This window comes from Rhyacophila brunnea, unplaced genomic scaffold (genome assembly GCF_057557595.1).
Source record: "Rhyacophila brunnea isolate RB1 unplaced genomic scaffold, BYU_Rbru_1.0 scaffold_24, whole genome shotgun sequence".
Taxonomy (NCBI): Eukaryota; Metazoa; Arthropoda; class Insecta; order Trichoptera; family Rhyacophilidae; genus Rhyacophila; species Rhyacophila brunnea.
The window spans coordinates 1,462,168-1,477,148 of NW_028232904.1; the positions used below are offsets into that span (position 1 = coordinate 1,462,168).

Consider the following 14,981-nt stretch of genomic DNA (forward strand, 5'->3'; position numbering starts at 1 on the left):
TGGCATTTGTTTTGCTATTCATTTAATATCATTCTTTTATTCCACCTCTAGTAGAAATTCGATGTAATTGTCAATTGTACAAGATTAAACTCAATCTTATAAACATTTGTACTTAAATGTTCATTTACTACTATAAATGAATTTTACTGTAGAAAAATATTTATATTAATTCGTATTGACAACGTAAAAAAATCTGGTTCATTAACTGGACAGGATACCCTTTTATTGCCACTGTAAAAAAAACTACGGTGAACAAAATGTAAAAATCATAAACACTTTAAATCAAATCAAATATACATGTTAGAATTGTAAATATTTTATGGGGTTAATATTAATTGTAAATATTTTTACATAGGTAAGTAAATATATAATAAATTTAAATGCATTTTTATCAAGCTTATGATTTTTAATATGTGGCGACACACAATATTTTATTTTATATTTTATTGCCATCTGGTTGCGATCGACGAAAGTTTTTAGTAACACATTTTTAGAAATTCATGGTAGATGCCTGTATATGCCTTTAGATGGCGTTGAAGTCACATTTGATCGTAAATTGAGGCAAAGAATTCGCCTTAAATACTAGATCCAATCACAGCGTGCCAGACAGAAACCATAAAAGCAAAAACTAGAACGAGAAATACAGTAGAACCTCGGTCCAACAGACAAAATATCCGGTCAAATGTGAATATTGTTAAAAACATGCAGTTAATGTCATACACCAGTCGGAAGCCAACAGCGGTGGAGTGAGGTTGTACAACTTCGCTTGCGTATTCGGGACGCTTTTCGCCTGGTTACTCGCGAACGGTTATAAATACGGGATACAACAAAAATAATATTGTTTGAAAATGAATTTGACAATAAACTCAACATGTGTGGTCCCATGTGATTTTGACAATCAGTGCCAGTGCTTGAGAAAAAGTGAAAAATATTTATTGTTGCACGGATAGTGCACTTTGTGCGGGGAGTGCGTCAAACGCTGTGAAGCGAGGGGTTGTCCACACTGTTTTTTGTTCACACTGTTGCGCGAATTCCAAGACCGCGTGAACGGCAAAAGCAATAAAATGGAAAACACCACGATGGAAGTGAATGAAACCAAAAAAACGAAGAAGAAAAGAAACGATGATGAAGAGGAAGTGGTTGGAGAAAAAGAAGAAGAATGGCAGACGGTGACCTCTGGAAAAAAACCCAGAAGAGACTCTGGGGTCACTCCAAAGGGAAACCAAAACATCGTCATGATAGCGACGGGAAGTAAAATTCCATTAAAATTGAAAATAGCGCAGATGCTGCATAAGGCAGGAGTAAAAGTACAGAAAATTTACAATAAAAATTTAAAGACGTACATCCAAGTAGAAGACGAAAAAGAAGCAGATAAAGTGAAACAAGCTGGAGAACTCAAAGATCTCGGTTTTGTGACCAAAGAGAATGACTCCTGCTCTTATGGAGTAATAAGAAAAGTCGATATTGATATGGACCTCCAAGAACTGCAAATGGAAATCAAAAGTGATGCAAAAGTAATCAACCTTAAGAGGTTGACAAGAAAAGGTGATACAGGAGAGCTGACAAAGACCTCGTCAGTCAGTATTAAATTTGGGGAGAAAATATTGCCGAGAACAATTTACATATATGGAGTCTCTTTTGCTGTAGAACCGTATGTATTCAGGGTTATGCAATGCTACAAATGCTGGCGATATGGGCATATCGCGAACAATTGCGGACGTACAGTAGAAACGTGCCCTAAGTGTGGTGAAAACCACAAAACCTGCGAAAAAAATGAGGAAATTACGTGCATCAATTGCAAAGGTGACCACGCGGCAAACAGCCAAAAATGCCCAAAGTGGCAAGAGGAAAAGAATTGCAAAGAAGCAATGAAAAAAATGAACATACCTTTCAAGGAAGCAAAAAAAAATATGTTAAATAATAGCTATGCTGACATAGTAAAACAAAAAAAAATCGTAGAAAGAGATGAAAGCGAAACAATTCAAAAAACTAAGGAAAACAAAAAGAAAGAAGAAGCGGTGGTAGAAGCTTCAGGCTCAACAATAATATATACAGGTAGTAGCGTAAAGCCTACAAAAAATAAGAAAAATTCAAAGGGGAAGACAGAGGTTAACGCGATGGGAGAAATTATGAAAGTCTTGCTGAAAGGGGGAGACTGGCAGCAGATCATTAAACAACTAATAATTAAAGCAGTGGACTGGGTATGCAAACAATTCAAAGAAGGACACTTAAAGGAAATTCTAGGGGAGGTTCTGGAGCAAAATGGATAATAAAAAACAAATTAGGATTTTACAATGGAATGCCAGAAGTATGAAGCAAAAAAAGGATGATATAGAACTCTACTTAATAAGACAAAAAATTTCATAGCATTAATCTCAGAGACTTGGCTGAGGTCTGAATTAGACTATCTGAAATTCAATGATTACACGATGTATCGAAAATACAGAAGGGATGGATACGGAGGAGAGCGATTCTGGTGCATAAAACACTGGCGTCTAAAGAAGAAAGAAAGAAAGACGGAAGAGCTAGACAAAATAATTATAAAGCCATTTAACAGAATAGGAGTGAGGACCTGACCGAAGGATCCCCTTCTAGAAGAGAAGAGGCGATATGACAGCGAGTCGCAGTCAAAGCCTCGGTAAAATCACAAAAAAAAAAACAATGTTATGTGCATGCTCGTAAACAATGTTATGTGCATGATAATCACGTCATATCTCTCGCACTCAAATTCGAGTCATAATGCCGTCCTGCTCGTAGACTGAATGTAACTCTGACGTTTGCAACGCTGGCCGCTAATTCACACAGCTGTAAATGGATGCATTTATTATTCCATGAAATAAGTTTACAACGGTTAGAAGTAGACGGAGGTGACCCTGGATATCACATCATGATTGAAAGTGAAATAGCAGATGAAGTTATGATCTTGAAAAATGAGAATGGAAGTGAAGATAACGAGGAAGAAGAAACGACGTGCCCAAAAACAAAGTTATCAGTGATAAGATGGCATCTCGACGATCTATTAACGTGTACATCAAAAAAGTTCAGCAGCTTCTGAATTTTCACGTGACGGTTGAAATTTGTGCTAAAACAATGGTGGCGAACCTACCGGAAAAAATATTAACTTCACCGCGCAAAGCATTTTTGACGTTTACCAATTTTCACAACCTAATCATTATAATATATTATGTACTGCATTAATATCAATAAGAAGGACAATCTATGCATCCTCACTCAACTCATTGAATCCGTCACGAGACGTGCTGCTATTGTCGGGAGTTCTTCACTCGACATAGTACATCCGTTATTCCAGTCGAAGTCTCTCAGTGCATTCTTATTATTATAAATCTCTTGATCATAGCGATCTCACCAGTACATTATTACCTCGTGATAATATTCTTACGTCATCATCCTTATTATTGTATTCAGTGTATTCTGTTATCAACCAATAAGCTACCATCTCAACAATCAAGCAACAACCTTCTATCTACCTCCACCTCATCATACCAGCCAAAAAACTATCACGATAATAAATGTTTACATGTAAATCTGACGAATCTCATTCTTCAAGAAATCACGCGATGTTTTCATTATAATAGTACTACTAGCGAGTACCCGGCATGCGTTGAAATGCCACTCAAAGAAATAAAGTGTTTGTGTTTTAATTCTGTTTATTGAAGTGCTTTTGGATACACAATATTTTTTGTTTTTCCGTCTGGTGTGTACACGAATAAATCAGAATGTTTTCCAACGAGTGAGCTGACCACATACAGCTGTCCATGTGAGAAGCATGGATTTTCCAAATTTGGTATAGGAACGCATACGAATAGAAGAAGATAGTTGTACTAATTTAGAAACCTTCGCGGGCGTACAACTGACCAAAGTTTCATTACAGTCGGATGAATGGTATATGAACGTATACGAATAGATGGTTTTTCTAATTCAGAAACCTTCGCGTGTGTGTACACAACAACTGACGAAAGTTTCATCGCAACTGGATGAATGTTATAGGAACCATACGAATAAAAGAAGATAGAATGAAGAAGATGGTTTTTCTAATTCAGAAACCTTCGCGGGTGTGCACACAACAACTCACCAAAGTTTCATTGCAATCGGATGAATGGTATAGGAACGCATACGGGACAGACAAACAAACATTTAATTATATATATATATATAGATTTGAAAGGTAGGTCAACCTCAAAATGAGTCTCTGCGCGGTGTAGTTTGGTTTTTACCGGCAGGTTTGCCACTATCGTTCTACTGCACAGCCGCAGATATCGAACAAACCAACTCCCAAGTGAAAATTCAGAAAGCGTCAATGACATTGAGCTACTTTACAAGCTGTTTGTTGGCGAATTTAAAAGCGGGCAATTCAGCTACTGCGATTGTGATGAAAGAAAGAGTGAAAACTTTCCATTCGCTGAGAAGCCACTAGCCAGCGACTATTTTGACAGAACGTAGTTGCAGATCATAGACAATAGATAATATACGTAAAAAAGCATAGATATTATACACAAGCTAGCAAGTTGAAATCATAATATTGTGTTGTTGTTTACTTTTATCGGGCTCTAGCGCTATGAAGTGGAACGTAAATGAACGTAAAATGCTTGCCAAATAATGTTTCCATTTTAAAACGTCAAAACGGTAAATGTCAAAATGAGTATTTGTTTTTTTACCAGGAGGTCGCTACCATCGGTCTACTGGGCAGACGCAGTAGGCCCACACACGTGTAGCGTGTAAAGTTGACCGGCATACAACTTTTCTCGGTAGATTGTTTACAATGTACTTGTTAGCTTGTTCGATGATGATACTGGGCGACTTTACAGGCAGATTGTAAATTCGCCAACAAGCAGCTCGTAAAGTAGCTCAATGTCATTAAAGCCTCAATTACATTGAGCTTCTATACGAGCTGTTTATTGGCGAATTTAAAAGCGGGCGATTCAGCTACTGCGATTTGATGATTACACACAAAACTTTCCTTTCGCTAAGAAGCCACAAGCCAGCGACTATTTTGACGGAACGTAGTTCGTTTTTTTACCGGGAGGTTGGTACTGCGCTCTACTGCGCAGACGCAGTAGGCCCACACGCCGGCGTGTAGCGTGTAAAGTTGACCGGCTTTCAACTTTTCTCGGTAGAGTGTTTACAACTTGCTTATTAGATTATTCAATGATTACACTGGGCGACTTTACAGGCAGATTGTAAATTCGCCAATAAACAGCTCGTAAAGAAGCTCAATGTAATTGAGGCTTAACGCTGTAGCTTCCGAACTTTTTTGATTCATGCATGCAATCTTGCAACTTGCGTGGATTTACTACTAACAGTACTTATTATCACGGCTATAACAAGGAAATGCATGTGTAAATATCTATTATCATGCAAGTTGCAAGATTGCATGCAGGAATCAAAAAAGTACGTCATGTTGTATAGAAGTTAATGATGCGTACGTCACGTGCCCGCTGGGGGAGGATTAGGCAGTAGCACATAATCATCTAATTCGTTGTTATATCAATAGGATAATGTAAATAACAATGTTTATAATTAATTATGATCCCATCTCGTGTGGACACAATAGACGCTGACGCTGACGCTCAACACGAGGGGGGCGATGAATGAACAGTTTTCCAACAATTGACTTAACTAGACGAACACCTTCTTTATTTTCGGTACGAAATATTAATCTGGCTGATAATTTTCGACGCCGGCACATTTTTGCGAGGCTAATTGAAATGTTTTGCAGTCGTAATCCGACGTCGCAAAATAAAAATGGATGACGCAATACGAAAATAAGCAAAATAATTGCAATATGGGGTTCTTGGGGTACAAGACAACTTTTAATTTAGGTATAGACTGTTGTTTTTTTAAACTAGAACCATTTAAATAAAAACATAGGCAGGTATGTACTCACGAACTAATGGCTTCGATTTTCTGTTGAATCTCTGTTTCAATTTCTTCGGCATTTGGGGGCCGTTTTTCTAATTGTTGAAAGTGCTGTTGGGTTTGTTGCACAAGACAATTGGTCTGATGATAAAGGGCTTCCATATTTTCAGACTTGCCGACAAAAATAACTAATTAATCTGGCATTTAAAAGATGCTCAAACTGCTGACGACTTCGCGTCGAATGTCGATAGACAACACACGCGTCCCGAGACGACACGTTTATTCGGTTTATTGTCTATGGTTATGACTAGGGCCGTCAAAAGCATTGATACTTTTTTAACAATATTTCGTTACTTTTCTTCCGATTCGATATTTTTCCTGAAGTGCTCCACTTTATAAACACACATCACTAAAAAATGTAATGTTCGGGTTCTACTAGAAGTAAGCTTTAGTCCGAATGAGAGAAAGCGATACAATAGGCTAGACGTAAGTAAAGTCGGGAATAGAAACCGTAACAATAATCAAATCAACCCTGCATAATTTGTGCACACTAGAAGAAATCTAATGTAGACTGGGCTTATACGACGATAATCTATAGAAATGAGAAAAGAGTAGGTAGCTACTTTAATCTATTACTTCGATATCAATACGTCATTACTATTCGATAGGTACGATCTATTTTGTTGAAGGATACTTAAAATCTATGGTTGAGAGAATATTTTGTTATGTAGGTATTGTTGATTCGTTTCCTTAAGGATGTACATCAGTTGAGGCACGGTCTAAAAAGATCGTGGCTAGGCGATGCGCGGATTGCGGGTCGCGGGTGCAAATGACGCATGCCAAACGAAATAATAATTTGTAATATAAATCCAACATGCGTCCATTTAATGTTCTGTTTATTGTTTTATTAGTAACAATAATAATATATTCATTGACATGTTTTCTTTTTCAAGTAAATGGGTAACGTTTTTAGTCATCTTTACACGATTTAAGAATTAATACGGCAGTCGCCATCACGAAACAAAGTGACGTGTTTCCAGCTCGACGTTTTCTCTTCAGAATGCGAGCGACAGTGTTGCCAAGTCAAAATTTAAAATTTCAGTAGATTTTGACAAAAAATTCAGTAGATTTCATAAAATATCAGTAGATTTTGGAAAATGTAGTATATTAGATATAATTTAAGACTAATAAGGATAAAAATAACTAAAAATATTAATTTATTGTAAACAATGATGATATTAATGGGTAAAATGGCGCTCTTGGGTAGAGTTACTATGCTTTCTTCGTCAATTTAGAAGTGTAATACATTAAAAAAGATCGTGCGTAAATCATTTCAAGTTTATTATTAAAATAATCATCAATGAACTTACAATTATGGAGAAACACAAATATCAGTAGATTTCTTGAATTTAGAAAAAAAATCAAAAATTCAGTATATTGGCAAAAAATTTCAGTAGACATGGCAACACTGGCGAGCGAGTCCAAAATTTCGTCGCGCCTACAGTTGAAAATTATTTGCCGTTTCACTGATGTATCACCTTAATAGGTATTGCATGTATAACAGTTTTTTGGAAGGACTCTTTAGAACGGGACAATATTTATCAATACATTTTTTTTCCATAAGCACATTCCTAACTGCCATAGCCTAAACACGTGTGCTCACTTTTCTATTGGCTACATTGCGAAATAGACAATAAAAAAAATTAAAAATAAAGATAAACACGCGAGCCAAGTCCGCGAGCTAAGTATTTTTTTGGAAATAATTTTATTTTCATTGCATGTAGGTAGGTACCACCTAGTTTCCTAAAAAGATTATATTGTAATAAATAATTAATACTAGACCTACCTAGGTACTAAGTTTTCAATAAGAATACCAATAATTCATGATAAATAAATTACGTCATTTTTCCATATTGGGCTACCAAACTTTTTCTATGTACGCTTTGTCCCCCCTAAGAAATAATGTTTGATTAACGTTTACAGCCGTTATAAAACTACTATCACATTATAAGGATGAATATTTTTAATCACCAACAACCAGATACAGTACTGCGGTGAATAAATTGAACTGAAAATAAAAGTTTATGTGGATCACTGCGAAGTAACATATAAAAATTTTCAGCAAATGCAGCGGAATTTCTTTCCAAGATAATGCAATCGATTTGTCAAAAGATTTAAAAAAGGGACCTCGAAACAGTTTAAATTAGTCATAAATTTATAAAATTTCAACAGTATTAGTGCAACATTCAACTAGAAGCGGAGTGTCTGGGACTAAACTAAACTCATTCAAAATCAAATACCATCTGTTCGACGCTTGAATTTTGACAGTACTGCTTTACGGTAGCAAATCATGACACCTTACGAAGCAATGTTTACAACGGATACTGGGTGTGAGGTGGTATTACTTTAGGAATAACAAGAAGATAAGGGAATGAACCAAGCAGCCTCTCATCACACTGAGAGTGAAGAGGCGACGTTGGATCTGTTCCGGCCATGTGCTGCGGATGTCGTAAGAGAACCTCAACCTGGCTTGCATGTTCTTCAAACCAACTGCATTCTGGCGTCCTGGAATGTTGGTAAATACTTAATAAGTGTACATGGATGCAAGAAGACTGGCTGGCGACAGAGGTTCTTGAAGGCGCCGTGTGGTGTTTATATGCTCCAGCGGTGAAAATTTTACCATGGACTACCTCCCGCCAGTGGTGAGGTAGGCTAAGGTCTGACATAAATAGTGTACACTAAAGTTTGTCAGTCAAATGTATTTGTTTTCATTGAACTAAGACTACAATGTGTAGATGGTGCTTGCTAATTTAAAAAAATCAATATAACCCTGCCTAATCCAAGCCACAGACGAATCATAAAATATTCATTTATCTATAAAATAATGTCATTAACCCATACGTGGTTTAGGCAAGACTTGATAAATTTTAATAAACTAACCAACCATCTTTAATATTTATATTAATTTAACAAAAACAAATAAATAACTGAAAAAGTTTAGTGTGTATTATTTATGTTGAATCTTAACAACCTACCTCCATCCCTCGCTGCTACACCTGCAGTGCGTATATCGCTTTTGTAGCACCGCTGCAGGGTGAGGGTTTATTGAGATTCCTCATTAGTTAACACTATTAATTTCCTGAGAACGCGCTGCTTACTGAATGTATTAATAGTAAGAAGGTATCCAATTACATTTACCTACTAAGTACAGGTTTTTACTTCATAATCTGTTTGTTTTCTTCTTATACTCAATCCTTTACTTAGTAATAAAGTTTTTACCTCCTTTTATTGTATTAATTTATTATATTTTTTTTTTTTCGACCATGGCTGATCCTAATAGGATCATATGGGCCTCCACTGGGTGGAGGTTTGTATTAACAGATTTTGTTTTCTACGAGAAATGGATGTCAGCCACTTGCTCAACCTACTAGGTCCGTACCCTGACTCACACACAAATTGAAAAACAATATGTGTACTTGCCAGACCCAGGATTCGAACCTGAGACCCTCGGCGTGGTAGTCCAACGCTTAAGCCGCGCGGCTACCGTGGGTGAGACTAACTGTATTCGTTGTCAGTGTGCATTTACTATCGGTGAGTGCACATACTGCCTGAAAATGCCAAAAGGCGAAAAAAATGACTCAAATGAAACAGTACAAAACTTTATTGCTATTTTCCGTAATCTTTGAGGCACATGATGAGTTGTGAAGTGTTTCGAATTCGCTTACGTCAACTCAACGAAAGATTTAAAAGTGACATTTTTCTCCATTGTGCCAGGCGGTCATCTTTGACAGTCATCGAGCCTGCTTGTCTAATTTAGCATTATTATACAAATAATAATATAATGCCAGGTATTTAAAAAAAAAAAAAAAACAGAAAAATTCTTTGAAATCTCAATTTATTTCGATCAAAAATAAATATACAACACCCATCATTTTAATATAATATATATATGTATGTATAATATATCAGAAGAGACATTTTTTGAGCCAAAATGCATGATACCAAAAAAATTTATATATATATATTAAAAAAAAAAACTGAAGACGAAACGCCGTTGAGAACGTATCAAATCGCGTCTCACTTACAAAATAACTTTTCACTAAGTATAAATTTTATATAATATATCCCGTTTCAATAATTTCCACAGAAGTAGGCTCACGCCAAACATACGACAGACAGGTAACCCAAACTGTGAACACGCGGTGGACCCTCATTCCAACCATTGCTTGCCTTGACTTATGTGAGACGCGTTCCCTCTTATGCAATTTTCGACATCTTCATATTGATTATTATAGTAATATAGTCTTAGCGTTCATGTTTAATGTTTCGATTATAGTTATTGACAAGGTGCTCTTGCATGTGTGTTGTGCGCATCCAAACTTTTATGGGACCGCACACTAAACCTACATAAAATTTGCAAATTGAAAAATAAATCAGTACGACGCATACTTTTGTTCAAGTTTGTATTAACCTTTTGTATTAAAATACTTACCGGTGTTTCCACAACGTTGTGGTTAAATTAATCGCCATAAACAAATAATTGGTATTCGGTAGGTTCTAAATGATAGTCCGGTGTATTCGGTTGCCTATGTATGTCTGTTCTTCCACAGGGATTTGGATCACGATGTTAATGGATTGGTTTTAGTACAAATCGAATATGTTTCGAACCATCGATTTGTAATAAATTAAAATGTATCTTGGCAATATCTGCAAGTTTAATCATTTTTGGAATCAGCTGTTTTGAGTGAATCTAAAAATGTGAGAGCTGCCAACAATAACAGTAAGAAAGTTTGCTATATTGTGAAATGAGTGACGTCTATATGGAGACAGTTGACAATGCTCTATTTGCCTATAGAAATGATTGAATCTAGAAAGTTTTCTAGTGACCCAACTCTATGCAATCTGAATTCTGGCATTAATTAATGCCTGTGTAAATTAGATTCGATCTAAATTTCATTTGTGCAAAGAATATTGATACGATACGAGCGAACATTTACAAATGGAGACAAGCAATTCTTCAGGTTTATTCAGTCGGTACAGGATCCACCGCACGTCTACGTCTACGAATCAAAGACCATTATCTTCACTCATATTAATACTAAGACAAGGGTCCAAAGCATTGAGAATAATAGAAACAAAATAATCAATCAAATTGTTATTGACTTTGCAGAATTACCGATGATATACTGTCAAGTGTAAAACACCACCTGCATAAACACAACAATACAAATTGCACAGATGCCTTTTATGACGTCGAAATGGTGAGGTATTTGTTTTTACTATTCTCAATACTTTTTTGTTATTCATAATGCTGCCGATGTGAGTGTATCATCGAAAGTTTGCATGAATGTCACGTTATGCCTAAATGCTACGTGGAATGCGAGCACGCGGTGCCGAATACATATAAACATTTAAGAAAATTTTCGATAGATAACAAGCACATTACATCTCAACCAGTTTTAAAGTACCTTAGGTTATGTCAAGTATATTTGTTTTGTGCTGCCGTGGCATATTTGTCGCAGCTGCTAAAGTTTCTTCTATTTATCCTTCATACTTTTATCATCTATAATGTGAACACTATTGCGAGATTTTAAATACCGAGTTTACAGATTTCTAGACAAAGCAAAATTTATGACATAACTAATGCCCTTTAGTACAAGCAGAGTCACAAGTATTTCGACAGTCATTTGAATAGTTACCGCTGTTCTAATTTAAAAAATAATGTTACCGCATTACAAAAACGATACAATAAGTTTATACTTTAATTTACAATCGCCTCCATCTATCGTAAATACAATGATAACTGTTACACTTACAATGCAGCGTTTAAAGACAGTATTTGACAGGCATTTAAGGTTGATGAAACAATATTTTCCATTTTTTAAACAAGCGCCATCATCGGCTATTGCTTGAACTCAATTCAACCGATGACAACACAGCTGTGGATTGGATTGTTTCTTTTATTGTCACGGCTTAATTGAACAAAATCAATATTTAAGACCTGAAATTCGACAATGACGTTAAAAGGTCACAGAGGTATTATAGGACACTATGCATTTTTATGCTTTCCGTAGTGCCGTAACATATTGCCTTTAATTAAAAAATATTTTAATAAAAATTATAAAATCATATGAAATTTTGCATTGGTAATTAAAAAATCAGTGTCTACATTTACTGTGCAGTTACGGAAGCATTTACAGTTGAAATCTATTTCTGCAAGAGACTGCATTTCGGTGTTGAATCACTCCTGGCTCTCGCTTAACTGTTCTGTAACGGTTCTGAGTGAAAAATTTAATGATATGTATTAAGGGGGAAATATTTGAATGGATTCCGATAACAGATGGCGATACATATATAAACGGAACTGTTAAACTAAGATAAAAAATAATAATAAACATTATTCGATACTTTCAACACACAAGTCAATTTTTTACATCTTTTGTGCATTCTACTGTGGAAATATAACCTCACATTCACTAATATTTATCAATTATTATAGTACACTTTTATTAAAACACCGAAAAGAATACTAATGATTAACTTCACGTTACTTTAAACGTAATCAGAAAGGAAGTCTTTTCTCGCTGGCCCGAGAGGTTTGCTGTCGCCCGATCAACGATATAATTGATCTCTAGACGTGCAAACCTCCGCCGTCTTTACACTCCTCACCGCGAGCAACAGAACAAAATCATATTATTAATTTAATGTCCGTGTGTTAAATTAAACTTCTCGAGTCCTTTCCGCGCGCCGATTCGGTCAGTCCAATTGGACAATCATCGCGTAGATAATGATACAATCCGTTACAATATTATATTTAGGTTGTCTTCTACAAAAATGTTATACGTCTACTTTTGAGCGATTATAACTTTTTATAATAATTATTAATTATGATAATATAAATGTTCGATATTAGTTTTTTTATTTATTATTAAATAATGAAAATTCGCCGTTGTCGAATCGCATTATGGAAAAATCACTACCGTAACTAGTTCACAATCGACAACACACTAAATATAAACTTCTCTTTTACATATGGCGACATTAATTAAAATGGCCGTGTTGTTGCTTCTTCTTTGTTTCTTAAAACTGTGTCACTATATTATCGTGTTCGTCCTCAGCTGTTTATCTCCGTTGGTTAATCAATACATATATATATATATATATATATAACACTACCTTTATATTACATAAGTATAACATTACTATGTACATTATTTATAGTGGATGTTTGGGAATCATAAGTATACTGCGACAGTTGGTATTCGATACTATTTTGAGAGCGAAATCATCAATATGTCACTTGTTCATCTATGACGACGCCACTGTTGAGATCTGTCCATTCATCCGTCAGTTACGAAGCACTCGTAAATCCGAGTCTCGCAGATGCGACCGATTGTATATCCGCTTTCGGGTTCCCGTTCAATACAGCTTTTGAGGCACAATAAATCTGAAGATACAGTCTTATTTCCAATACGCATATTGCAGGTGGGTAATAAGTGTGTCGGGGCGAATGACAGATGGCACTGGTGGTGTTTTATGACAGGTGGAAGGAGTGCTGCCCCTCGCTGGCGGCAATCCGCAGCTTGGTGCGCATCACCTCCAAGGAGGAGTAGTCGGGCAGCTTGAGATAGTTGACGCACGTCATCACCGACGGCAGGTAGTCGTCCGCGTTCACGTTGGGATCCAGCGTCTTACGCACCACCGTCAAGGGCGGGGAGAGAGCTTTGAAACCTGAAAAATTAACAACAAACATTTTACTATGACACCCTCAACTTCTCCATAATATTTTGTGACGCAAAAATTAGCGCTTTATACTGTGAAACAACAGATTTGTCATTCATATCTCCACTGCCTGGCATGCGCAAAAGTGAGTTAAATATACTAAATTATCCATAATGCATATAAGTATTTGATGTACCAAATCCATAGCCATAGAGACTGCAATCGAGAATTTGTAAAAATACAATGACTGACCTCCAGTGGGTAGCCTAGGGCTTCCGGTGATGAACTGAAGGAAGAGTCTCTGCTCGTGGGTGTCGTAGGAGGCGAGAATCTCCAGGAGGAAGCGGATGGCTCGGGACTCGGCCGTGAAACCGTGGTCGGGCCGGCACGACTCGGCCAGCGTCCGCGCCTCCCACCGCTGGCAAGTGCCCAGCGCGCTGCCGGTCGACGTGCCGCAGAATATGGCTTCCAACTCTTCAGGATAGAACATTTTCAGATTGTTGATCGGGAAAACTGACTCGAATCCTTCGCGGAATGCGTCCATCTGCCGCACTAGTCCTGAAAACATCAAAACACAGAGTTGAGAAATGATCGGACTAATCAAAAGGAGATTCAGAACTAAAATTGACATTATTAAAAAGCTACAAATAGATATGAAGATCCCACTCGGTCTCAGGGTTTTCAATGACTTTTTTAATAGGTAAATTTCCCAGGCTATTACAGATGAATTTAAAGGCAATATTTTACAAATGGCCTGTAGGAAAATAGGCGTGATACCATTATCAATTGAATTAATTAATATTTATGGTGCTAAATCCTGGCACTGGCTTCACTTCCTTGTAGCTGACTTCAACATTAATTCCGGTATCTCCTCTCCCTTGCTCTATTAAGAGTCTGGAGGTCCTTTTCTACTTTGTCCAGCCACCAAAGTCATGGGCTAGCTGACTTTGTCGAAGCTAAGTACTTGTCCATCGTCTCTTTCAGTCCCACCTTGATCTTTATAAATTTCACAAAATCGACCTCTTTGCAGTCACCCTACATGGCCTACATATCCATAATTAAACCGACATCGCCATTGTCCATTTTGGACCGAGCATCTCTCCACTGAAACATCACCAATTTATGACTATCAGTGGAGCACAGGGTCCATGTCTCAGCCGCGTAAAACAGCATTCGCCCAATGAGAGTTTTGTATCTTTTATAGTAGAATCTTTTGATTATTTTAGAATCTAGATGATCTTTTCGATATAAGTTGTTTTAACAGATCATAGAAGCAATTATTGGCCATGATTACTCTGGTTTCGATTTCATCATCTTTACCAATGAGCCTTCATACACAAATTCTTTCAGTAACCGTCAAATTTAATGTCATTATTACATAT

General features: G+C 36.6%; 2 protein-coding genes across 7 annotated transcripts in view; both read right to left on the minus strand.

Annotated features, from left to right (window-relative positions):
• The window catches only part of Membrin (golgi SNAP receptor complex member 2), a 30,940-nt gene extending 24,814 nt beyond the window's left edge, over positions 1-6,126 (minus strand). For all 5 annotated transcript variants that reach the window (XR_015071261.1, XR_015071260.1, XR_015071259.1 and 2 more), the window contains exon 1: positions 5,906-6,126. Coding sequence is in view for 2 of the 5 variants with exons in the window: in XM_085951405.1 (XP_085807531.1) it covers positions 5,906-6,039 (134 nt within the window). In the remaining 3 variants the exon portion in view is untranslated. The remainder of the gene's footprint in view (positions 1-5,905) is intronic.
• A 6,833-nt stretch (positions 6,127-12,959) lies between these two features.
• ctrip (E3 ubiquitin-protein ligase ctrip) overlaps positions 12,960-14,981 on the minus strand; it is a 94,962-nt gene continuing 92,940 nt past the window's right edge. For both annotated transcript variants that reach the window (XM_085951403.1, XM_085951402.1), the window contains exons 38-39: positions 13,852-14,157; positions 12,960-13,608 (exon numbers count right to left, since the gene is read on the minus strand). In XM_085951403.1, coding sequence (XP_085807529.1) covers positions 13,412-13,608; positions 13,852-14,157 — 503 coding nt within the window. In that variant the 3' untranslated portion in view covers positions 12,960-13,411. The remainder of the gene's footprint in view (positions 13,609-13,851; positions 14,158-14,981) is intronic.